The sequence below is a fragment of the Strix uralensis genome, chromosome 15, assembly GCF_047716275.1.
Source record: "Strix uralensis isolate ZFMK-TIS-50842 chromosome 15, bStrUra1, whole genome shotgun sequence".
NCBI lineage: Eukaryota > Metazoa > Chordata > Aves > Strigiformes > Strigidae > Strix > Strix uralensis.
This window is the reverse complement of record NC_133986.1, coordinates 21,724,434-21,748,280: the sequence shown is the minus strand read 5'-3', so window position 1 is coordinate 21,748,280 and position 23,847 is coordinate 21,724,434. Positions and strand designations below refer to the sequence as shown.

The window sequence follows — 23,847 nt, the reverse complement described above, 5'->3', positions numbered from 1 at the left end:
CCAATCCTTCATAAAAACATTAAACAGCACTGGCCCTAAAATTGAGCCCCACTGGTGACTGGCTGCCAGCCTGATGTAACCCCATTTATTATAACTCTTTGAGCTGACCCATCAGACAGTTCACCCTTATTTAGCTGGATGCTGGACATTTTGTCCAGAAGGATGCTCTGAGCAACAGTTATCAAAAGCTTTGCTAAAATCCAAAAAATCCCACATCTACTGACTTCCTTTGGCCAGCTAGATGGGTGACCCTTGTCATAAAAGGAAATTAAGTTAGTTTAAACAGGACTTTCCCCTTGTGAACTGTGTTGTCTGTGACCAGTGACTACATTGTCTCCCAGGTGTTTCTCAATAACTCCCAGAGTAACCTTCTCTGTGATTTTACCAGGCACTGAATTGAGACTGACAGGCCTGTCATTACCAGGGTCTCCCTTCTTACCCTTCTTGAAAATTGGGACAAGATTTCCCAGTTTCCAGTTGACGGGGACCTCTCCAGATTCCCAAGACCATTGAAAAACAACAGAGAGAGGTCCTGCGATACCATCGGCCAGCTCGTTTAGTACCCTGGGATGAATCCCACTGGGCCCCATAGACTTATGTGCCTCCAGCAGGAGCAGCAAGTCTCAACAAGTTCAGAGTCAGCTGAGAGTTTATCATCGCCCCAGTCACAGTGTTCCAACACAGGGCTCCGGTGGTCCCAGGGCCCATCATTGGTGTTAAAGACAGAAGTGAAGAAGGCATTAAATGTCTCTGCTCTGTCTGCATCCCTATTTGTGAGGAACCCTTTTTGCTGTCCTTCATGGTACTGGCTGACTTGAACTCTATTTGAGCTTTGGCTGCACAGTTTTCCTCCCTGCAGTGGTGAACAGCACCTCTGTAGTCATCCCATGTCACCTGTCCTTGTTACCAATGTCCATACACTTTTCCACCTAAATTCTAGATGATGATCCCTGCTTGGTCGAGCCAGCCTTCTGCCCTGCTTGCTTGACTTATGACACTTTGGAATTGTCTGCTCCTAAGCTCTTAAGAGAAGGCTTTTAAAAAATGACCAGCATTGTGGACTCCTGGTATCTTCAGTGTTGTTGGTTTGCCTAAACTTGTCTAAAATGGGCTGTTGCCGTTCCAACTTTTCTTTAAATCATGTTGAGAATTGCACTTCTGTAACTTTTTAACTAGTGTCTCTAGAAACTAAATATACAATAATGTAGTAAACTTGAGTTGTAATCGTGTTTTATTCTGGGGTTAGTTCACACTTAAAATACAGATTTGTTTTTGTTATATACTGTTTACAGCAGGTAATAGTTGACACTTGGTAATAACTGAAGTTGAATACGTGAGGCTGAAAAGCCAGAGGATACTGGTACTTGGTGTTAGTTGCGTGCATTGTCTTGTACTTGACCCTTAAGCACTCTAGGCTTGGGAGCCCTTGCTGTAACTGAGTTTCTGCACCTCCATCTTCAACCCAGTTCACTTAACAGATTTTTCTTCATCTTTTTTTCATTGTTAGAATGAAATTAAGCTTAAATTCTTCCGGCTTGCTGCTGCCAAACATCAGCACTTATATCGTCTTGCCATGACTGGTTCTGGCATTGACCGCCATCTCTTCTGCCTTTACGTCGTGTCCAAGTACCTTGCTGTAGATTCTCCTTTCCTTAAGGAAGTAAGTGTCTTTTACTTAGTAACTATTCATTACAGTAAATAATCCTTTGTTTACTTAGTGTTTTGTGGTATCTGCTTACATACTTGTAGAACCCTGGCTTTCCTAAGAAAAAAAGTGAGAGTTTAGCTAGCGTAGTTTAACATCTGCTGCTAGATTACAAGTTTCGTTTTGCTTTATGTATACGCTTATTAATAGACCTGTAGTAATGCTTTCCGTGAGCTTCATAATATGATACATGTTGTTAAGGATTGCAAGGAAGATAGAGTCGGTATTATGAAAAAAAAATACTGGTTGCTTGTGGTTTTTATGTATTTTCAAGGCAGCACAACAGAGACTGTGCGTTTTGTCTCAATGTTCTTTTGGCACTGTGACAAAATCACTTTATCTTAAGTTACTGTGAGTTAAAGGAGCTGTATATTGTAATTTATGGTTTTTAATGCACAATATTAATGTCACTGTTTATTACATATTATATTATTATGTAATATTATCTATTATGACAAATTATTTATTATTTAAACTAGATTTTAAGCTTGGGTTTTATAAAAGTAATTATATTGCACTTGTTCATGTGTTCTGATTAATAAAAAATACGTTCCAGCTTGCCTTCAAATTAAGCCACTCACATTTGTCTGCTTGCCCTCCTAAATGTGAGTAGTGGCTAAGTCAAGAATAAAACGGCTTTTTACAGCTTCTGTGGACTTTCAAGATGCATGTGTATTGTTAGAGACTTTAGAAGCTTCTAGCTTGAGGTAGTATCTTACCGGGGTTGGAATATGGCCATTGATGATCTCATTGTTAACAAGACCTGTTACGCAGAATTTACCAGGCTGTAGACCAGATTAATCTATTTTGAAGTAGCCCTTCTATTGAAAGAGCTTCTATTCTCTTTAAGGAATTGACATCAAGACCTCATGGTAGTGGCTTGTGTGTCAGGACAAGTTTAGCTGTTGCTTTTAATCTTCTTGGCTGTCCATTGAAATGGGAACTGGAGTTATCCTTAATATTTCTTTATTGAGTGTTTTCTAACTTATCTTGGCTAGTTTTTGAGAAAATTGCATGTTCTTAAACAGTGTGTTACACTTGTTTGCATCTCTTTCATATCTAATAAAGGTTTTGTCAGAGCCTTGGAGGCTGTCAACGAGTCAGACACCGCAGCAATACATTGATCTAAAGAAGAACCCTGAGATGTTATCCTGTGGTGGAGGATTTGGACCGGTATGTTTGCTAAATACGAGTACCCCTTTAAAAACAGTTTTATTTTGAATATGCCAGTCTAAAAATTTCAGATCTGTAATACTTTAATGTTGCACATCAGAGGTACAACACGTGCTTTTAAATGCCTGTGTTTAATGCTTTCTCATGATGTGGGTGTGCTCAGAAAAGTCTGCATCACCTTTTCCTCATATACCACTACAAGAATGGATTATTCTTAAGGAAATACACAGTTATCAAATGTGGCACAGGGCTGCATGGCAGAGAGATCTGATAAAGTGGGGGCTTTTATCACATTACCTATGCCCAGAGCTTCTGTACATCAGGCTGTTACTACAGTGACAAATGCCTTATTACTTAAACTAGATTTTAAGGTTGGGATTTGTAAAAGTAATCATACTTGACCTGTTCTTTGTATTTCCTGATTAATTAAAAAATGTGTTTATGCTTTCCTCTAAATTAAGCTATTCACATTGTTCTGCTTGCCCTCTTAAGTGTGAATAGTGGCTGAGTCAAGAATAAAACTGTATTCTGCAGCATCTATAGACTTCCAAGAAACTAGAGTATTGTTAGAGATTTTACAAGCTTCTGACTTGCTGTAGTATTTTACCGGGATTTGAACATGGCCATTGATGATGATATAGTTGTTAACAAGATCTGTTAAGCAGACTTTATGGGGCTCTAAACTAGATTAATCTGTTTTCAAAAAGCGTGTCTATCGAAAGAACAATGAGAGGGATCACAGGACTGCTCTTTGCCACACAGAAATTAGGATGACGAGTACAGTGTATTTTGGCTGGTTTGTCAAGCTGGAAGGTGGTTTTTTTGTACCTTTTAAAAAAAATTTATTCATGTTTCTGATACAGCTTTCAGTAGTTCTTGAAGTTGGAATGAGTTTAAATTACAGTATCAAGGAAGCTTAGCTATTGCAGTGCTGCTTATTCACGAGAAACTGGCTTGCCCCAGCAGATTATAAAGTCAGTGTTTAGAATCACCCAAAAGGTGTAGTCTGGCAATAAAATAGAGTTTTAAGCTGCAGGAATTTCTAATGCATTTTTCCTTTTGGTTTTGCTAATGCTACGTTAACTGCTCCCTTCTTACTCTTTCTTCATTCCTTTAATTTCCTTCCTTCAGTTTTCTGCTTTTCCAAATAACCCTGCTTACATTTCCCTTCGTTCCTTGTATCCTTACAAAAACTCTGCTTTGGTTTGAAGTAGCCCAGAGATTCAGTACATCAGGCTTTCCATGGGTGTGTGTTTGTTGGGTTTGGGTTTTTTTTTTTTAAGTGTTCTGTAGAATATAGCCCTTTAGCACTAATGCAGAGAAGGCTATCGGGCTGCTTAGGAGCAATGGCCACAAGGAGCTTGAAGGTTGTGATCCTTTGAGTTGGGAAGGTGAGGAAGGAGGGTGGCAGCAGGATAGTCTGTGTTTCCTAGGCATACTTTAACATCAGACTGTAACTTGGGACAGTTAATCCTGCTAATGTTGAAATCAGACCAGAGCTCTGCTCATGATACGGGTCTTCAGAATCATATCTTTGCTGTAGAGTTGAATGACTTTGCCTTCGGGCAAGTTTTCATACTACAAGGCATGTATACTCTGTGTTTCTATACTATATATGTTTACATCTGCAGAGTGATCCCCTGAAACAGGATGTTTAGGTATACAACTGAACTGCTTTGTTCCTTTCTACTTAAGCACTGAAGCTGTATAGCTGCTTAGGACCAGACCTTGACAGGATAAGGCCTTTGAACAAGTATTCTATTTCAGAATGCTAAAGCTGGGAAATATTACAGACATATATTCAGAAAATGTTAATTCCATGCACTTCAGCTGAGACTAGAACAGTTTCCTTACGTGGAATCAGTCTTCAGAAATGATATGCATTAAATACGGAAGCTTAATTTTTGCTCGAGGAGAAATTGCAACTGATTTTAAAACCTGCACAGTAAGAATTGTGTAATTATGTATAAAATAATTTAGGAATGGAAGGAGAAAGAAAAAGTTTAGAACTTGTTTTTCTCTTCTTTCTTCCCCTAGGTGGCTGATGATGGTTATGGTGTTTCTTATATTATCCTAGATGAAAATGCCATCCATTTCCATGTCTCCAGCAAAATATCTTGTTCTGATACGGTAAGAGTCAGTTCCTTCCTATGGTTTAATAAATCTGTTCTGATATTTGCTTATAAAACTGTTGTACTCATTGTCTAAAAAAATTTAGTAGGACTTGCAACATACAGTTATAATGTATTCTTTCTCAACATATGCTGTTTTGTTGGGAGGGGGGGTGTGTCTCCACTTCTATAAATTTAATAGCTTTATGAACCAAAGAAACCATATCCTATTCACTTATGCTTTCAAGCACAAAGAAAGCATGTGGCCCAAGGTCATCTTTACACATGTGTAGTTCCTTGGAACTCATGTGGAATGACTTGTATCTGTCCCATAAAGAGTAAGATGGGTGTTTCCTGGTTGTTGTTTTTTTTTATTACAGTTTTGCTTTGGTTTTTGTCTCTGGCTGCAGTTGTAAAGACAAAGTAAAATGTATATTCCCTATTCTTTAAACCTTCTTGGTTTAAATAATACTGAAAGAAGCTGGCCCACAAATTGTAATCTGTGCTTGAGAAACATAATTAATCAAAAATTTATTAGAATAACACCCATTATTAGACTGTAGTAGATGTTATCTATTCAGTATCCTGCTGTTGCGGAGGCATGCTTTGAGTAAGCTTCAATTCATCCTTCCCCTGTAGGTTTTTATGACTTCAATAAACATGCTGAGTTTGTTCAGGATTACATAGCTGAACTAGTTTTCCTCTTTTGACCTTAACTTGTCCGAGAAATCTCAGTGCCTTTGGTTAATCATTAAAGATTAGGAAATGCAACTTCGTTTTTTTCCTGGTTCAAATTGTTCTTCAGATGCCTGTTAGCTTGTACTTTAAATTTCCCTGTAATTTTTACTTACTAGTCAAGTCAAAGGTCCATACAGAAAGGGCAGCATTTGTGTGCATGGCCTTGATATTAGTAGAGTCTTTGTAGTAAGTCCTATAATGTAGCTAGTAATTTATATTATCTTAATTTCTTCCTTGTACCATTCATCTGACACTTAGAATAAACAGAGCCAGTTCATAGTTTGTTTCATCTTAGATAATTGATTTTTATTTTCAATAATTTATGTCATTTTTCAATGGCAAAATTCAGGATTCTGATAGGAACTCAAATACAAAGTTTTTCTGCTCTTTTGGTACTTCTAGGCCATTAGTCATACACCTCCTGAACATTCTTTTGTTTTCTGAAAATTAGCTTTTGCAAAATCTTGTATAAAAAAAACAAACAAACAAAAAAAACCAAAAAAAAAAACCCAAACAAAAAAAAACCAAACAAAAAACCCCAAAACAAGCCAATACCAAAACCCAGCTATTTTAAAGTATCAGAAAGCTATAGATGCATCTGATTTCAAAGGGAGATGATCTCTGTTCTGCCTTTAGGAAAGTAAATGCATAATGAAGGACTTGTTAGTAATAGCATAAACCTGGATTAATTTGTATAGCATTAAATTTTTTGTGGTTTAAATTCCCCATTTTATGGTAAAATACATGCCCGAAGTCCGTAGGCTCTAAAATTACAAAATGCTGAAAGGTTCCTTCTTTCGCCTAAAAGATAACTGCTGATTGACAGTACAAGTCTTTGGTTTTGTGTTTTGTTTGTTTTTAAAGGATTCTCATCGTTTTGGAAAAAACATCCGAAAAGCAATGGTTGACATCATGGGCTTATTTAACCTTAGTAAAAACTGTACCAAGTGATTTGCCTTATTGGTGCCAAGCAATCTCCTGTTGTTGGGATGAGAACTCTTCTGCACAGTGAATGAGAGTAAGGTTTGTCAAACAGTAGCTGGCGAAGAAACTGAGTCAACATCATCTTGATCACCTATGAAAACCTTAGCAGTGTATTGAGTGTTTGTTTTGGTTTATTTTTCAGTAGTTTGGAAGAGTTTATTTCCACAAAGGGATGACTTTTGAAATCTTGTATGTTTCTAGGGATGAAGTATAGTACCGTTGCATGAAGTCGTGTATATTCTAACTCCTGCAGTTTTCTCTTAATTTGTATACACTTGCTCTTTTTTTACTTAAAATTAGTCTATTTGTATTCCAGAATCAAAGGGATAAAACGCACTATCTTAAATACTAGAAAAACTTCGATTTGCTATAGCAGAATGTTCTTCAATGTATCTGCTGCTTTATGTCAATGAATGACAAAACCTGTGGCTGTTTACCTTCATTGTTTTTTGGGGTTTTTTTTTAAAGGTCATTTCTGTAAAACATACACAGAAAAATCCCTGATATAACCCACTGTAACATACAAGTTGTTGAAAATTTTTTTGGTTTTTGGAAAAAAGAAAACCTTGAGTGGTGCTACATTGGGTAGTCAAATGTGTCACCTAATTAGCACGTATCACATTTTTCTTATTACTTACAAGCATGTTTGCCACATCACTTTTATTTCCATATAAATAAATGAAACTGTGTGCTTGTTCATGCGAGTGCCTTAGAAAAAAGAACATCCTAAACCCAGGAAAAAACTATGCTGGGAGTTGGTTTTACATTGTCTTAGTGGTGCAGGAGGTAAAGTAGCAGCAATGCAGATCTAGTTCTCAGACTGTGGTTGTGGCATAAGTAGACTTGAGTATGTTGCCATGTGGTGCAGCTAGGCTTAAAGCTCTAAGAAAATGCTCCCATCTTAAATGGCAAAGATCGGTCCCTATGAAATGCAGGATCACTTTGTTTCAGAGCTACAGATACTTATGTGCTTGTTTTGGTGAATGGTATTGGTGGTCATTTGAGGTAAGAGTTTCTGGGCCACAGGGAATGTCAGTTTGCTTAAACACAACCTGTTGGGTAGTGTACGAAGCACGGCTGCCTGGAGGGGCTGAGCGAGGGCAGTGTGCCTGCTGTCAGCCTGGAAGGACCGCCACTACATCGCCAAGCATCTGCACGAGAAGGGCAGACTGTGAAAGCTGTGGACAGCAGCTCCAGAACAGGAAAACCATGGCCTTCTCAAACCCCTCCGGGGAGACGCTCTTGGTCAAGCCCAGTTTCTGAAGGATACAAGGAGGGACGGGAAAGCTAATTCACTCAAAAAGGAGCATAATGTTTCTAAGTGCAGAAATAAAGCGGCTACTACAAAATGAAGTAACTTTGTGCATAAAGCCTCTATTCCCCAGGCTTTGTAGGTGTGGTTACTTTTTACATCCTGCAGCGCAGCAAAGTGCACCTGTTGGCACAACATTTTTTTTTCTATTTTTTTTTTTAATGTGAGGTACATGGTGATACAGTGAATGCTGCTCCAGAGCTATGCTGGCTTTAAAAAGCCTTTGGGGTTGATATAAAATTTCTCATTAGACTTTGAATGTTTTCTGGCCAGTATTTCTAACTTTCTATGCCTCTTCATGGTTGTGTTTTGGTTTTTTTTTTCCCCTCTGATCTAGCTATTAAAACACCTGTATATGTGTGTTTGAGGTAGGAAACCTCAAAGATTCCAGATGCATACTTAAGCAAATGCATGCTTATCTAAATGTAGGAACTCTCACAGGAATTGGCCAAAGATACTCATTATTTGATTAGGGTACAGTGTGGGAAAAGACACTTTGAAATAAGCCTTGCTGCAGCTGGCAGGCCTGGCATTTATCAAACTACTGCAACGATTTTTTTAGTGGTCTATTCTTTTTGAGATGCAAAAATAATGCACTGTTTATTTTTTTTTTTTTTTATTGACCACTGACCAATCTGTGCTTAAATTAACATTAAAGTATATTGGCTTGTAGGATTTTCTGTTTTTTAAAAAAAAAAAAAGCTTAGATTTGACTCTCAGGTTTTAAATGTTTCAAGTCTAATTGTAATTAGCGCAGTTATCAATGCAATTTTACATTCTTAGAGAGTAAGTATAATTGGCACAGAAAGCTGTTTTTTATTGTAAATGTTTTAAACATTTTGTGGTGTTAAATGTATTTTTTTTTTAATTTGGGATAGATCGTAATTCCTGAACAGATTTTATTTCATTTTCTTTAAAATGTCAACAGCATGTACATAAAATGTGCTTTTTTTGGATGTAAATCTTAGAAATCCACAGTGAATGTAGGTTATTAATAAATAATTAATTTAAATCTTGATGTTCAATATTGTGTACATACAGTGAAACTGCTTGCTTTTTTTGCTCAAAAGCCATAGGAATATAACTGAAATTACCTAGATTTGAGTGAACTTTCTAGTACGGTGTACTTTAAAATGTTCATATTCCAGAAAAACTACTAATTTGTTACTAAAACCTTGAATCACTTATTCTCAATTGGTGATTTAAGAGCTCGGAGTTAGGGTTGAATAGGTGGTAAAAGTTAGGTTGGATGATAATTGACCTGTTTATTAAATAGCAGTGTGGAATTGGTGGAATACTTTGAATGTGCATTTTTTCAAATTTCTTATTTCAGCTATTTCATGCCAGAAATTAGGAGAGCATTAAGTGCATTTAGAGGCTACCCATTGTCCAGGATTGACACCATTCCAGACTAAATATTCTTTTAAGGGTTGGGTTTTATGAGGGACTAAGGAAGTGTGTGCCTGACCTTGAAAACCGTGGTTCTAATTCAGCCTTCGTACCAATTTTTTTCTTGTATAGAATATATTAATTTAAGCTAGGTTTTTTTTATCTTGTTCATTACTCTACATCTGTGGTTGGTTATTTAGATCTACCACTTTGTCTCTATTTTCTACCTTCTTCTGTGACTTAAATAAAATTTCACAATTACCACTACTTATACAATGTTTAATATCCTTTGTATCTTCTTTCCAGCTCCCTTGTTGCTGTTTCTGGACTTGTGAAATCATTATTAAATCCAGTTAGGAATGGTATTAGCAGACTGTTCAGTTTATTTTAGCAGTGACTTGTACATGTCTTGCTAGTTAATAGGGAATGTATTAATGAGCAATTTTTGGTTTCAGGCTCAGTAGAAAGAAGAAACAACATAGGTCTTACTTTTGATAAGCTTTTTTCATGTTTCTGTGAAGCAGTCTGGGCAAGTGTCGTGGTTTGAGTGCAGAGGGCAACTGAGCACCGTGCAGCTGCTGACTTACCCCTTCCCCTCAGGAATGGGAAGGAGAAAATAAAACAAAATGCTTGGGGTTGATGGGAGAGTCCCGGCTTTCTTTGGCCGCAGCCCCCTGCTCTGCTCTGCTCTGCTCCATGGTCTGCAGGTGCATCTCTGCTCCCCTGGTGACCTCCATGGGTCGCAGGGGGGTGGCCCTGACATCTCACCATGGGATACAGGGGGGCTCTGCTCTGGTCCACCTCCCCCCCTTCCTCCTCCTTCCACTGAGCTCAGTGTTCACATAGATTTCTTCCTCACAACCCCAACTTCTCCTCTCAGGTTCCCCTTCTTAAATACATTATTACAGAGACGCAGCCATCATCACTAATTGCCTCGGCCTTGGCCAGAGGTGGGTCCAACATGGGGCTGGGGGAGCTTTGAGAAGCTTCTCACAGGGGCCACTGCTGTAGCCCCCTCCCCTGCTGCCAAAAGCCCCACCACACACGAACCCAGCACAGCAAGCTAGTGGATAGCACTAGTTTGATCTTTACAGTGAATAATCCATAGAATGTGAATGGTAAAGCAGTGGACTACTAGTTCAGGCACAGAAATTTAACATTGTTAAAATATTAATTGCTTTATCTGAAGATTCCCAATACCTGAAAACTCCTTTGACATTGCATTAAAACTGGGGACTACTTTGAGACTGTCGAAGAGGATTTTTTTTACCCTTTAAAGGTTTATGTGCTGGTTTTTTGAATTGCTGTTCAATTAAGAAAAAAACCCACACCAAGTCCACCATATAGTTTTGTGTGATAGACCATTTTCACAGTCATTTAGTTTGCTGCTTTTCTGGATTTTGCAGCCTTCACTAAATGAAAGAACGCAGTGATTTCAATTTCACACTTCATCTCTTAGATGCTGTAAGTTCCTGGTTGTATTTCAAACATCTCCAACAAGGCTGTATACTGAAGCTGCAAATTTGTATGTTCAATCTGAACAGAAAATGCTGTGTGGAAAGATTCTAGGCACAGAATACTTGATCTATTTTTGGGGTTTTTTTCACCCTTTCCTTTTGCTTGTTTTTAAGGGTGACAAGTATAAGATGCATCTTATACTCAGAAAGTGTTGCTGTGGTTGTACATGATGCATGGGATTAACCAGCTCCTACTAAGATTAATGAACTCCTGTTGGGAAGTACTGGAATAAAAAATTTAGCTGTTAGATGAGACCTATGAGAGGGGAGGAGAAAGCGTGTGCTTGTTTTGTTTTGTTCTGTTTTTCCCTAACTTTCATGGGTGCCGACCCAGGGACAGCCGGGTGGAATTTTGTAACCAAAAGCGTAAGGAAAAATTGTTTCTGGTTTCGTCTTGGATTAATTATATGACACCTTATGGATGAAAGGTAACTTCACAGTGGTTTGGGTGATTTTTAGTTGCTGTGGGTTTTTTTAATACACAAAGCTTCCTAAAAGTGAAGACATTAATATATAAAATGAAAAGTTCAGGTTCAATTTCTGCTTTTAACAAAAACATCTTTTTATCTTAAATGGCCATAAGCAGGGGCCTGGTCGGTTTGGAGTGTTTTCTAAACTCTCAAATCTTTATGGCACCAGGGTGACAATTCTAAGATTTAGAGGGAGTTGTGGAAAGGGCTCTAAGAGCAGAAGCTGGAAGCAGAGGGGTTGAGGTTAGAAGGGGCCTCTGGACCTTATCTGGTCCAAGCAGCTGGTTGCTGAGGACTGTGCCCAGATGTTTTTTGAGTGTCTCCAAGGATGGGACTCCACCACCTCCCTGGACAACCTCTGCCAGTGCTAGATCACCCACACAGCAGAAAAGAGTGTTTGGAGGGACCCTCCCGTGTTCCAGTCTGTGCTCGTTGCCCCTGGTCCTGGCACTGGGCACCACGGGGAAGAGCCTGGCTCCACGTTCCTTGCACCCTCCCTTCCCCTTTGTATCTCCAGGCTGTTCCTCAGAGGAGGGATGCTCCAGTCCCTTCGCCATCTTCGTGGCCTTCGTTGGGCCCTCACCAGTATGTCCACGTCTCCCTCACCTTTGACACCATTTCCCACAGCATTCTCCTGGCAAAACTGGCTGCTCGAGGCTTGGATGATTGCACACTTTGCTGGGTAAAAAACTGGCTGGATGGCCGGGCCCAAAGAGTTGTGGTGAATGGAGTTAAATCTGGTTGGCGGCCGGTCACGAGTGGTGTCCCCCAGGGCTCTGTTTTGGGGCCACTCCTGTTCAACATCTTTATTGATGATCTAGACGAGGGGATCGAGTGCACCCTCAGTCAGTTTGCAGATGACACCAAGTTGGGTGGGAGTGTTGATCTGCTCGAGGGTAGGGAGGCTCTGCAGAGAGACCTGGACAGGCTGGAGCGATGGGCTGAGGCCAACTGGGGGAGTTTCAAAAAGGCCAAATGCCGGGTGCTGCACTTGGGTCACAACAACCCCCAGCAGCGCTACAGGCTTGGGGAGGAGTGGCTGGAGAGCTGCCAGGCAGAGAGGGACCTGGTGGGGGGGTGACTGATGGATAATGAGCCAGCAGTGTGCCCAGGTGGATGCCAATGGCATCCTGGCTTGTATCAGCACTAGCGTGGCCAGCAGGGACAGGGAAGGGATCTTGCCCCTGTACTCGGCACTGGTGAGGCCGCCCCTCGATGAGTGGGTTCAGTTTTGGGCCCCTCACTCCAAAAAGGCCATTGAATGACTCGAGCGTGTCCAGAGAAGGGCAATGGAGCTGGTGCAGGGTCTGGAGCACAGGTCTGATGGGGAGCGGCTGAGGGAACTGGGGGGGTTTAGTCTGGAGAAGAGGAGGCTGAGGGGAGACCTCATCACCCTCTACAACTCCCTGAAAGGAGGGTGCAGAGAGGGGGGATGAGTCTCTTGAGCCAAGGAACCAGCGCCAGGCCAAGAGGGAATGGCCTCAAGCTGCGCCAGGGCAGGGTCAGACTGGCTCTTAGGAAGGATTTCTTTGCAGAAGGGGTTGTTGGGCGTTGGAATGGGCTGCCCAGGGCAGGGGGGGAGTCCCCATCCCTGGAGGGGTTGAAGAGTCGGGTTGACCCAGCGCTGAGGGATCTGGTGGAGTTGGGAACGGTCAGGGTGAGGTTCATGGTTGGACTGGAGGAGCTTCAAGGGCTTTTCCAACGGAGACGATTCTGTGATTCTGTACTGGGGCGTCCAGAACCGCCCCCCCGTGCCCAGCGGTGGCTCCGCCCGTGCTCAGCAGCAGCTTCTACCTGCTTTGTGACAAATAACCTCTCACACCCGGCACCGGGGTCCTGGTTAATCTTTGACTCCGTGGAACGCGAGATCATTCCCAAGGGAAATGATACTTTAAATACAAACACCCACCCGCCGCCGCCCCTGCGCAGTGCGGGCCCCGTGCACCGCCGGGCGCGGGCCCAGCCGCCGCGCGGGCGGTGCTGTGGGGAGCGGGCACGGCGGGGAAGGGGCCGCGACTGTCCCCGGTGAGAGCCCCGGGGGGGGCGGCCGGGCCCTTCTCTTCTGCCCCGGAAACCGGCGGGGGGGGGGTGGGGGGGCGAGCAGCCGGAGCTCCCGGGCAGGGCCGGTCTCCGCCCCCCGCGCGTGTCCCAGAGCCGGCACCGGCAGAGCGGAGCCCTCAGAGGCTGCTCGGTGCCTCCAGGCGGGGCCGCGGGCAGCTCGGCCCTCCCGTAGCGCCTCGGTCTAAATCCAGGACCGGGGCTCGGCCTGTCCTCTGCAGGCGGCCCGGTGACACTCGGGGCGGGGGTGCTGGGCCTCGCCTTGTCTAAAACCGGCAAGGTTAGTGTGCTGCTTACCGCCACAAACCAGAGTCAGGAGAGCTGGCCTAAGTGTGCTGCCGAGAATTGGATTCCTTTTTTGACTAACACCAAGTAGCAAAACTGATCCAAGTCTGTTAACGTGCTTAAAAGTTCCAAACAATGTGTTCTTACACTAAAAGCAGCTTGTTTGTGCTGGCACGGTGGGCTGTTTTCTGAAAGCTAGGCTCAGAACCCCGACAGCCTCTTCCACGGTTTTAAGTTTTACATGTTAAATGGGTTCATCTTCATGTGTTGTTTGCTTGTCTGTTTCATTCACTTCTAGATAGAAAGACTATTCAGAAGAATACTGAAACAAAATTTAGTGATCCTCAACGAAAAAGATAAATATGAACCAGCTGCCAGTCTGCCCACGACTATGGAGCATCAGATATTGCTTGATATAAGGTCAGCAGCAGACAGTGGACTTATAACTGAAATATTTAGTCAAAATAGTCCTGTTAGTTATGAAAACTTTAATCTGGAAGCTGCAGTAATTAGTAATGCCATTGAAGAAGGATTGCTATCTAGTCAAGACAATCATTTATGCACTGTAAATGTGGGAGAGGCTTTGTTAGATCACTTCACATACCCACTTACCACTGAAAATCAAAATACAATAGTAAAAGTTGAAGTACATCCGCATGGAAACAACAGCTGTGATGATGATCTTGAAAAATACAAGGAATTAAATCTTCCAGAAGAAGCTGAACATATGTATCCACCTTATCTGCCTTCAGATGGTGCCCACTTTCTTTCTTCTGTAGCAATGCAGCATAAAAATTACAGTGTTCCAACTGCAAGCATTTTCCCTCCAGAAGGAACAGTCAATCAAAATGTCAGAATGATACCAGTAAGATTAAGTGAAAAAAGATTTTTTTATATATTCATGCTTATTTGTGACTTAACGTGGAGAATTGCTACATTAAAACTTATATGGGATCCACCTAATATTTAAAGCTATGTCATAGATTTTATACTAGAACAAACTTAGTACTTAATACAGAAATAAACTTTTAGGTTTTATTGCCAGAAATCGCGTGCAGTGTGAACTTATGGTTCTGACTGCCGTTCTTTTTTGTCCATGTTACGAGCCATATTTTTAAATGGCTGCGTAGTTATTTTGCTCATTAAAAAAATCTTACTATGTCACAAACATACCCACTTTGGTTTTCTATATTACTGTCTATATTAGCAAGTATTAGATAATTGTATGAAGCACAAATAGGATATTAACTTTTGTTCTTTAGTTCCACAGGTCATCTTAAAATGTATAGTCCAAATGAGTTAAAAAGTAATTTATTTGCAGCAGTAAACCATAACCTTCATGTTAAACCTTCATGGGGAAAGTAGTTTTGTAAGAGAGGGGATTCCCATTGCTTACCACAATTGGCAGTTTTTCTGTATAGTTTGAAGTTACATTTTCTGTGTTTGATCAATTACTATCTAGAAAGGCACACAGCATAAAACTTCTTGTGATGCTCACAGGACCAAATCCATCTGCTTAATGCAGGCTATTCATATGTAGAATACTTGTCTCCTTGCATCTTTGTTTATGGCTGTAGAATATAATCCGAAGAAATCTCCAAATTTTGTTTGCTCTGTGGCTACTTCTAGAGGGGCACTGAGGTTTCCTTTGAGGAGCAATCCTGAAATCATCAGGCATACCAGTTGACATTTTTTTCTATGTAACTATTTTGACAAAGTGTTGTTTTCAGATTTAAAAATCAAAAGCATTAAAAAAAAAAAAAAAAAAACAAAGAACACAAGCAAACACAAATGACAAAAACCACTTGGTTGAAAACGAGGTCTGATTTTCCCTTGCAGCACCCCAGCGAGGTGCCAGGCTGAAGCCAGGTGGCCGCTGCGGGGCTGTCTGTGCAGGAAACCTCCTGTCACAGAAATCCGTGCTGACGCTGCCCAGCCCAGTGTGTTGGGTGTTTCCCAGTGGCATTTTATCCTGAGGTCTACTGTGACAGTTACCTTACATGTTTTAGTTTTCTCTCTGATTTCAGGTTACCGTTAGAGTTTAAAAGTCTCTCTGGCTTGGAAGGTAGTTTACACACGTGCTCAAAAGTATCAGTAGTTCTTTAATAATCAAGACCTTCTGCTTGCTCTTTAAGTTACCTTAAAAAACTGCTGTCTGTATTAAGAGCAAGCACAGCACACACAGATGGAGAGCAAACTGTCTGGTTCAAACAATCTCAATTTTGATTTGAAACTAGAAAGTAGTTGGTCTCTGTCTTTGTTCCATTTTCTGTTCATTTGATTTGTTTTTGAAAATACAAATGTAGGTATTAAGTATGATGCTTTTATAGTTGTAAATGAATTAGATCTGAAGCATAACTATATGTTGAGCAGAAAAAGCAGAAATAATATTCAAGGTATGTAATGGTGTCTGCTAATACTGAATAGGCATCAACATTTATGTGCTTAATTATATAACTTCCAGTTTTCAAGGTAACTTTAAGTCTGTTTTTATTGATTCGGCTTTTTAAAATTAAATCATTTAATGCATGAAATAGTTATAAATAAAACATTATTTTCTTCAGGTGTTCAGATCATTCATACCTCCAGTTGCAGGTGAGAATAAATGTATTTGTTATGATCAGTTTCAAGGAACCCAAAACAGTACTATGCAGTTACAAAACTTGACCACGTGCTTAAATGGTAAGTGCTCCGAGTGACTGAGGGGGATTTATTTTTTCTTCTCGTATAAGCTTAGGGAAGGATTTAAATAGCTAAATAAATTAATTTCTGGATTTGGCAAATTGCAGTATGAGCCTTTTCTGATAATGTTAATATACCTAAGAATTTTTGAAAGGAGAATGGACACTGTTTGTTCATGTATGTTCATGTTGCTTCAACCGCATAGTTCGGTCTTACTTTTGATTTTCCCTTCCTTTCATAACACCTCCCCATTCCTTCAGGGGACTGGGAAGAAGGTATTCCCTCTCGCAGCACAGTTTTTCTTTGACTGAGTTGAATAATGGTTTTATTTCACTTTGAAATTTGACCACCAGTTATGAAATGTGCATGGTTTGCACTGATGCTGCTGATGACAGTGAGCAGTTGTTTGATGTGTTCTGCCCATAACCTGTTCACAGTCCTGCTCAGGGTTAAACTAACTGCTAGATTTGATCTTACAAGGTAGTTTATCCTGAAGCTAAATGAATTTTACCAAATGGGCTCAATAAACCTCTAAAGACATCAAAAAGACCCAAACTGATGCCTGTTTTTCCCAGCAAGTCTGTTACAAAAGAATACTAAATATTTCCTTCACAAGAATGTAATGCTGTCATGACATAAAAATCTCTTATTGGTGCTGTAAAGGCATTCCTGATATAAAACACTGATCTTTTTGTAATCAAAACGTGCTTTATTTTATGCACTAGAGTCTTCCAGTGGTATCTGTGGCTTACCTCAGACTAGTGCTTCTGTCTGTGATGAAATAGTAAGTATACATGCGAGATTTTATTATTATTGGAGGAATCTGTCCAAGCATTGAATGTCTAAAATGGCATTTATTCTAAGTGCCAAAGGGTGAAAGGTTCTTTCAAACACTGTCCTGTCTGATCTGTTCACAAAAGAGAGGGAAAGAAAAATGTTGCTCCCTAGATTTCCTGCGCTGCTCCATTGTGGAGGAAGGCAGCACAGCACCTGCGGTTTTTGCCTGTTTCAGTTCCTATTGGCTCAAGTCAAGCTGGCTCCTGTCTGCCACTTGCACATTCTGGTTCCAGTTCAGGCCAGTTAGGGAGGGGGCTTCTCCTGAGGCCACCTGAACACACTGCCTAGCAGGACTGCGCCAAATACCCTTGGGCAGCTGATCAGTCCTTCAGCCATTATCACATGTGCAGTTCATATAAAGGAACAGAGCTGAGGATGAAAATCAGCATTCCCTGCCTATGGAGAGACGTTCTTTGCAACTTAATTATTCTTTCAAAATGCTTGAATTTTTCAAACACAATTTCCTAGATATGTGCAAGACAAACTATGGAAATTCAGGTATTTCAAGACAGGAAGATTTCTGAAAATTACTGGAATTTTGTAGCCAGGTTTTTCAAGGTTGTCCATCTGGTGTTTTAAGTGTACTGATAGGGGCAAGGCTTCATCTGGAAGTGTGACTTCTGCGAAGATGACACTGTAGTAAGTTAATGGATTGGCAAGATAGGTGATAAATTGGTTTTCAACAAATGCAGGTGGCACCGTATCTATGATGGAATGCCATGACACACAGTAGTTGAGCACGGTAACAAAAGTTCATTTTGGACCACTGTGATTTATAGGTATAACTGAATTTGCTGTGCAGTCTCCCATGACTGCTTCTGCTTAGACTAAATCCCAGCGATCCCCAGTCAAGTTATATAATTCAAGAATAATTCTTGTTTTGCATAATGTGCCGTGACTATTGCCTAACTTCTTCAAGGCAGTTTAGAAATCAGTTGATGCTTCATCATGTTGGAGACCCTGAATGCCATTGTTACTGTGAAGTATGTTACTGTTCATTGTTATTCTTCAAGAATATTTTTACTTGAAACGTAAGCAAAAAACATTCTGCCATTGAGAAGTAAATGAGCTGTTCTCAGTATTACATCTGAATGTAATCCTTGGTTTAAAATATATGATTCATGCAGATACATTTTTAAATGTGTTGTATTTGCTTGGAATTTAAAGTAGATTTTAAATCATGCCTGTTAAAATTTTAAACTTTATATTTCAGGCTGAGGTAAGAGAGGCAGTTAGTAGTGTTATCGAGAGTCACCAAGACAGAGCAATTTTTCAGAGTTCAAATGTTGATGAGTCTGGCTGCAAGTTATTAGCGTGGCAGAGCGTAGCAGAGGAATCCAGATGTTCACACAGAAATGATTCCAACCCTGTGGTAATTCTATCCTGTAATTGACAGCAAAATTATATGCTAGAGAAAATTAACTTATTTGTACTACACTAGTGTCAAGAAGTCCCACTTAGTAAGAGCTGGATCAAGAATAATAAGGCCAGCCCTTCCTTGGACTCACAGTCTAGATTTTATCTAGTTATAGCGCTACTTTATATATATATTACATATTATTATCTATTTAACATCTGGAAACAAACAATATGAAGATTACTTCATTCGAAGGAAAAGTCTTGATTTAAAATCACAGCTAAATAAATAAAACATAAACAATTACAATGGCATGTGCTGGTTAGGGAACTGAATCTGAAGCCAGCACACTAGTAAATAGCTCGAATACGCTCTACAAAGCCCCATGGAGCAATGCAGAGAGTCAGGAATCCATATCACCTGGGTTGAGGAGCTCCAGTGTTAGATCTCTATAGCTGCTTCCAAAAATAAATTAAAATTGAGAGTCAGAAAGCAAACATCTTAATGTGTAATGATCCATTTGTTTGAGAGATTCCAGTCTGTGATTATAAGCTTTATAAGACAGGCGGTACACTTAGGGAAACCTTTTTATCTATATGGTTAGAATTAAGGTTTCTTAGCTGAAAGATAACCGTTCGTTATTCATTCCAGGTTATCTGCCAGTTGGAAGGAGGTACTCAAATATTCTGTATAAACTGTTGTGACACACAAGAACTAAAACCAGTTCCTCTGATTCCTGACTGTCACGATCAGCACGATTACCTTCAATCAGGTGCAATGAAAATGAAAATTATCTCTGGCCTGTCAGATTATATATCATAGATTGTTAATGTGTAACCGCATGTGTTTGTGTTCTTAAGCAACAGGGGGAGATGAGCCAAAGGTAATGTAGCTCTCACCAGTTATTATTTTGCTTTATTTTATAACTGAAAAATTGCTAAGTGCTTCAGTGTAGTACGAACGATGTAATGGGTATTTTGAATTTATGAAAAGTTTTTAACATACCAATCACTTTCCATAAAGCACGTTTAGCATAAGCACCAGCATACATTTGCATTTACCCCAGCTTGCCACCAAGTGTCACTGTTTCTCTAGAAATGAAATGCTGAGGCCTATGAATGGACATCCGCCTTGGGATTCAGAACGTCTCACTAGTATTTACAGAATTATGTGAACTTGAAATGCTATCGGTGTTAAAGAAAGCGGTTCCTGAGGTCCTAAAGTTAGTGCTATTTAGATGGAGTAACACATTTTCATCTGAGCAGCAACAAAGTATTTGAGTGTAGTTTAGTTTTAATTTAAAGAAAGATTTCTTGACCTGGATATAGCTTTCTCAAGAACATTATTAACATCGTTTATTTAATTATTTATTATTATAGCTTTATTACAGTGGCGAATTTTGGTGGCAATGTGAAAACAAAGCCTTTTAGTATTGGGCACTGTAGAAGCACAGATACTGCTCTTAATATCAACAGGTGCTGAGTGTGAGCATCTCTCAGCAGGTGCTCTAGGTATGGAGCCTGTTTACTTATATTTGTCAGAAGCCATCAGAAGAGTAAACCAGGCACATTCAAGTTAAAGGTCATGTTCCTTTATAAAATTCAAACTCTCATTCATTTGATGTAATGGTAGGGAAGAACAAGCTGAGGAGTAGTGCACTGGCATATGTTTTTTAGTTTTTATTTGCTTGAGATTTCTTCTGTTTTACTCATCTTCACAACGAATAAAAGAATTAGGTCCAGAATTGATATCTAAAAGTTTTTAGGGACTAATCTCTTCAATTTTGGAATTAATCTGCCCTTTGACTTCCTATTTTACTTTTTTTCTTTCGTTAGATGGGAAGGAAGTGAGTACAGATGTAAGATTCATATTGTAGTCTGATGTCTGCATCTGACTGATGTTTGCTTTTCTCTGCCTGGGCTAGGATGCTTATGTACTTGCAGTTCTTCACTGGGGCTTACACAAAGACTCTCACAGCTATGGTTTTCTCCATGGGTTTTTAGTAATTTTTTTCATAAGCTAAAGACTTCTGTTCTAGATGCTCTCTCAGAACTCTGGAAATTTGTAAAATAAGAACTAATGATAAATATATTTAATTGTTTCTGACATTTTTCTTATTTTAAAAAAAATATTTTAGGTCTATGACATTTGAATTTAAATGTAGTTGATGTCATAGAGTGAAAACATCCTGTGCTCAAATTTCTAGCTGACAAATTGGTGGTGGGTTCTTCTGTCGGGGGTATTTTTGTGTGGTCAGGTTTTTATTCTTGTTTTCTTGCAATGAGAAAAACATTTCTGGAGAGAAAACTTCAAGGCCTTTCATTGACACTATTTATTGTAGAGTAAGTTTGGATTCAAAAGTGTAGGAGAAGGTGCTAACAGAGGACAGAGAGCCTCAGGTAATTTTTTTTATTAACAAAAGAAGTTGAAGATACCAATTTGCCTGTATGCTTAATTACAAAAATATTTATGCATAAATGAAACTTTATACATTGTGAATAGTTCTGCTGTCTTCAGGTAAATGTTGCCTTTTCAGATGTGGACAACCCTGTAACAGCTGTACTGGGGCAGTTTTTGCCTGTTTCAGGGGAACTGGTTCCGAATGAACAAGAGGTAAAGAAGCTTTATCCTTTAAACTTGTTAGGTACAATATACACTTTTTCCTTTTCTTCAAATGCATTGTTAAGTTTGTGTTAGAAAGTCACAATTGTATGCATTTTCTAAGACAGTTTAGCTAGTTTGGACAGATTAGTTCTGCAGTCAGTATACTTTCTGCATATAAAGGTGTCCGATGTCAACATTTTCTAGAAGTTATACCAGAATTAAAAACAGTTTTCCGTAAGAAAAATTAATTTCTTCCAGTTTTGACCCTTGAATTTGGTATTATATAGATTATATTATTTCTGAGACTCTTTTGGGGTGAAGGAAAGCACACTGACTTTTACCAGAAGAAGGGGAATATTTCCTTCCAGTAGGATTTTTTTACACTCTTTTCTCTCAATTAGAATTTAGCAGTCATTAAACCTTTAGAATTTTTGCTGGTTTTTTTTTTTGTTGTTGATGAAAATTGAACAGAAGACTAAAACTCTTTGCAGATGTTTGACTTCTCATGTGTTACTTCCAACAGAGCTGGTAGCAAAAATCACTGCAATTTTTCATTGTTAACTTTTGATTTGTGTGAAGTAAATACAAGCACAGGAAATGGTTTGTTGATAGCAGCCACTATCACAAAAGAGGGAAGCAAAAACCTGAGGGTCAACTCAAACAATGACCTAGGGAGTCTTTCATATCTAAGGGTCCTGTATCTGCAAGCTGGTGCCTAAACATTCTTGAGCAGTGATGTAGACAGTCTTGTAATTCTTCTCTAATTTTATCCCAAATCAGTTGTGTCCTAGATTTCTTTTCTTGCTGTAAATATATTAATTTCCCTCTCCTTTATGGTCAGCTAGATTAATCAACTATTAAATAATGGTGATATACAATTATTTACTGTCCCTTCATTACTGGTAGTATCAGCATAATCCTAATTGTTCTTCCCTTGTCTCTATAACCAGGCCCTTATTAATCATATGTCTGAAGAGACAACAGATCTTCAGTGTGCTTTCTTGGCCTGTGAGATTCTTTTTTAAATTTTGCCTAGTCTTCAGCTAATTAGATGTCATCTTGCAGCTGAACATGATGTAAATCACTAAGTCACTAGCCAGTTTCAGTTGATGACTGGAATTAAAAGCAACTGAATCTAGAACTATCAGTAAACTGAAAATAGTGCATCAACACTGCAACACTGAAAGCTATTCTTGGTTCTTTGCATTGGGAGAAACAGGATTCCTGACATATTGAATTATTTCCAAGAGGAAATGCATGCTGTTTTCATGACTCTCTACTTCCATGAGTTTTTATCAGTAACCCTGGCAATCAAATTATCCCTGAAGCATTTTCTTTGTGTTAGTTTTTCTCTGTTAACTTACAACAGTATTTTTTTTAAAGTTAACATGAACAGGATATATGCATTTTATCTTGAACAGTTTGAAAATGGACCCTTACAACTAGTAGCTAGCACTGCCTCATTCCATCTAGAATCAGATCTGCACGAGCCAGTGAGAACAACCGCAGAGGGGTAAGGTGCATGAAACATCTTACATACATGATGAATTTTGAATTTTTAACTGATAATGACTCCTAGACATTTTCATGTTGCGTAGCTGCTTCTCTCTTGTAACAAAAATGCAGTTCTGTAAGAATGCTTTGTGTATATATCTCCGTAGTCACGATGCCAGGTGCTGGCAGTCAAGACTATGTCACATGGTTTCAGATTTTCTTAGGATCAGTGCAACTGTGCTGTCCATTTGCCTGAAAAACGTTTAATTTTCTAAGTTAATTGATATGTTTCCAAATCTAATTAGCATGTGTTTAGCCTGTATTTCTGCCACTAATGGAATTATTTTAATAATATTTTATTGCAGATCACTTTTAAATAAGAGGCAGATACAACCCCAGTGTGAAAGGTGAGAGAGCTTTGCAGTTGCACAACCATCCCTGGGTTGGGGCAGACCTGTCCCACGTAGTGACAGCTGGTGGATAGAGGGAGATTACAGGTTGCTTATTCTCTTTTTGTCATGCACTCTGGGAGGCCACACTTGTTAAGTAGCACCAATATTGGTGTAAAAAAATAAAATCAGTATTTATTGTTTCAAAACTATAGAATAATTAGTTTTCACTGTAGCTGTATTTGGCTTTTTTTTCCTAATTTTTTTCCTTTTTCATCCTGTGTAGCTTACCTTTTGGTTCAGGGGTTACAAAGTCTAAGAAACCATGTAACTGCACAAAGTCTCAGTGTCTTAAATTGTAAGTAATAGTTTATCAACATTTAATAAATGCTAATAACAGTGTATAGATGAAAGGACAAACATACAAGAAATGTGTGCTTTAAAATGAACAGTAAATACATGTTAAAAATTACTCATCCAATACTGAGTTAGAAAGATCCACAGTTGATGTAAACTCACAAGCTCCAGATTTGGTGCACAGGTGTAGATGACTTCATATAATCCAAGGTATGAAAAATAAAAAGATAAGCTAGAAGAATTTTTCAGAGCATATCTGGAAAATCCTATGTAAAATGTAAATGCTCTATACTAAAATATAATTTCTCTGTCTTGCTGCTGCTTTCATACATAAATAACATGCACAGAAATGTGTACGTGATAATTAAAGTTTGATTCGTTGATG

The 23,847-nt window shown here is 39.4% G+C and overlaps 1 protein-coding gene across 6 annotated transcripts in view; it reads left to right on the top strand.

The window, feature by feature from the left end:
• The window catches only part of LOC141950492 (carnitine O-palmitoyltransferase 1, liver isoform-like), an 81,401-nt gene that overhangs the window by 35,650 nt on the left and 21,904 nt on the right, over nucleotides 1-23,847 (top strand). For 5 of the 6 annotated variants that reach the window (XM_074885369.1, XM_074885372.1, XM_074885368.1 and 2 more), the window contains 4 exons: nucleotides 1,508-1,660; nucleotides 2,774-2,878; nucleotides 4,916-5,008; nucleotides 6,592-9,679. In XM_074885369.1, coding sequence (XP_074741470.1) covers nucleotides 1,508-1,660; nucleotides 2,774-2,878; nucleotides 4,916-5,008; nucleotides 6,592-6,678 — 438 coding nt within the window. In that variant the 3' untranslated portion in view covers nucleotides 6,679-9,679. Of the gene's footprint in view, nucleotides 1-1,507; nucleotides 1,661-2,773; nucleotides 2,879-4,915; nucleotides 5,009-6,591; nucleotides 9,680-22,643; nucleotides 22,736-23,081; nucleotides 23,124-23,391; nucleotides 23,464-23,847 lie in introns of those variants that run through there. The other variant, XM_074885373.1, reaches the window with a different exon arrangement.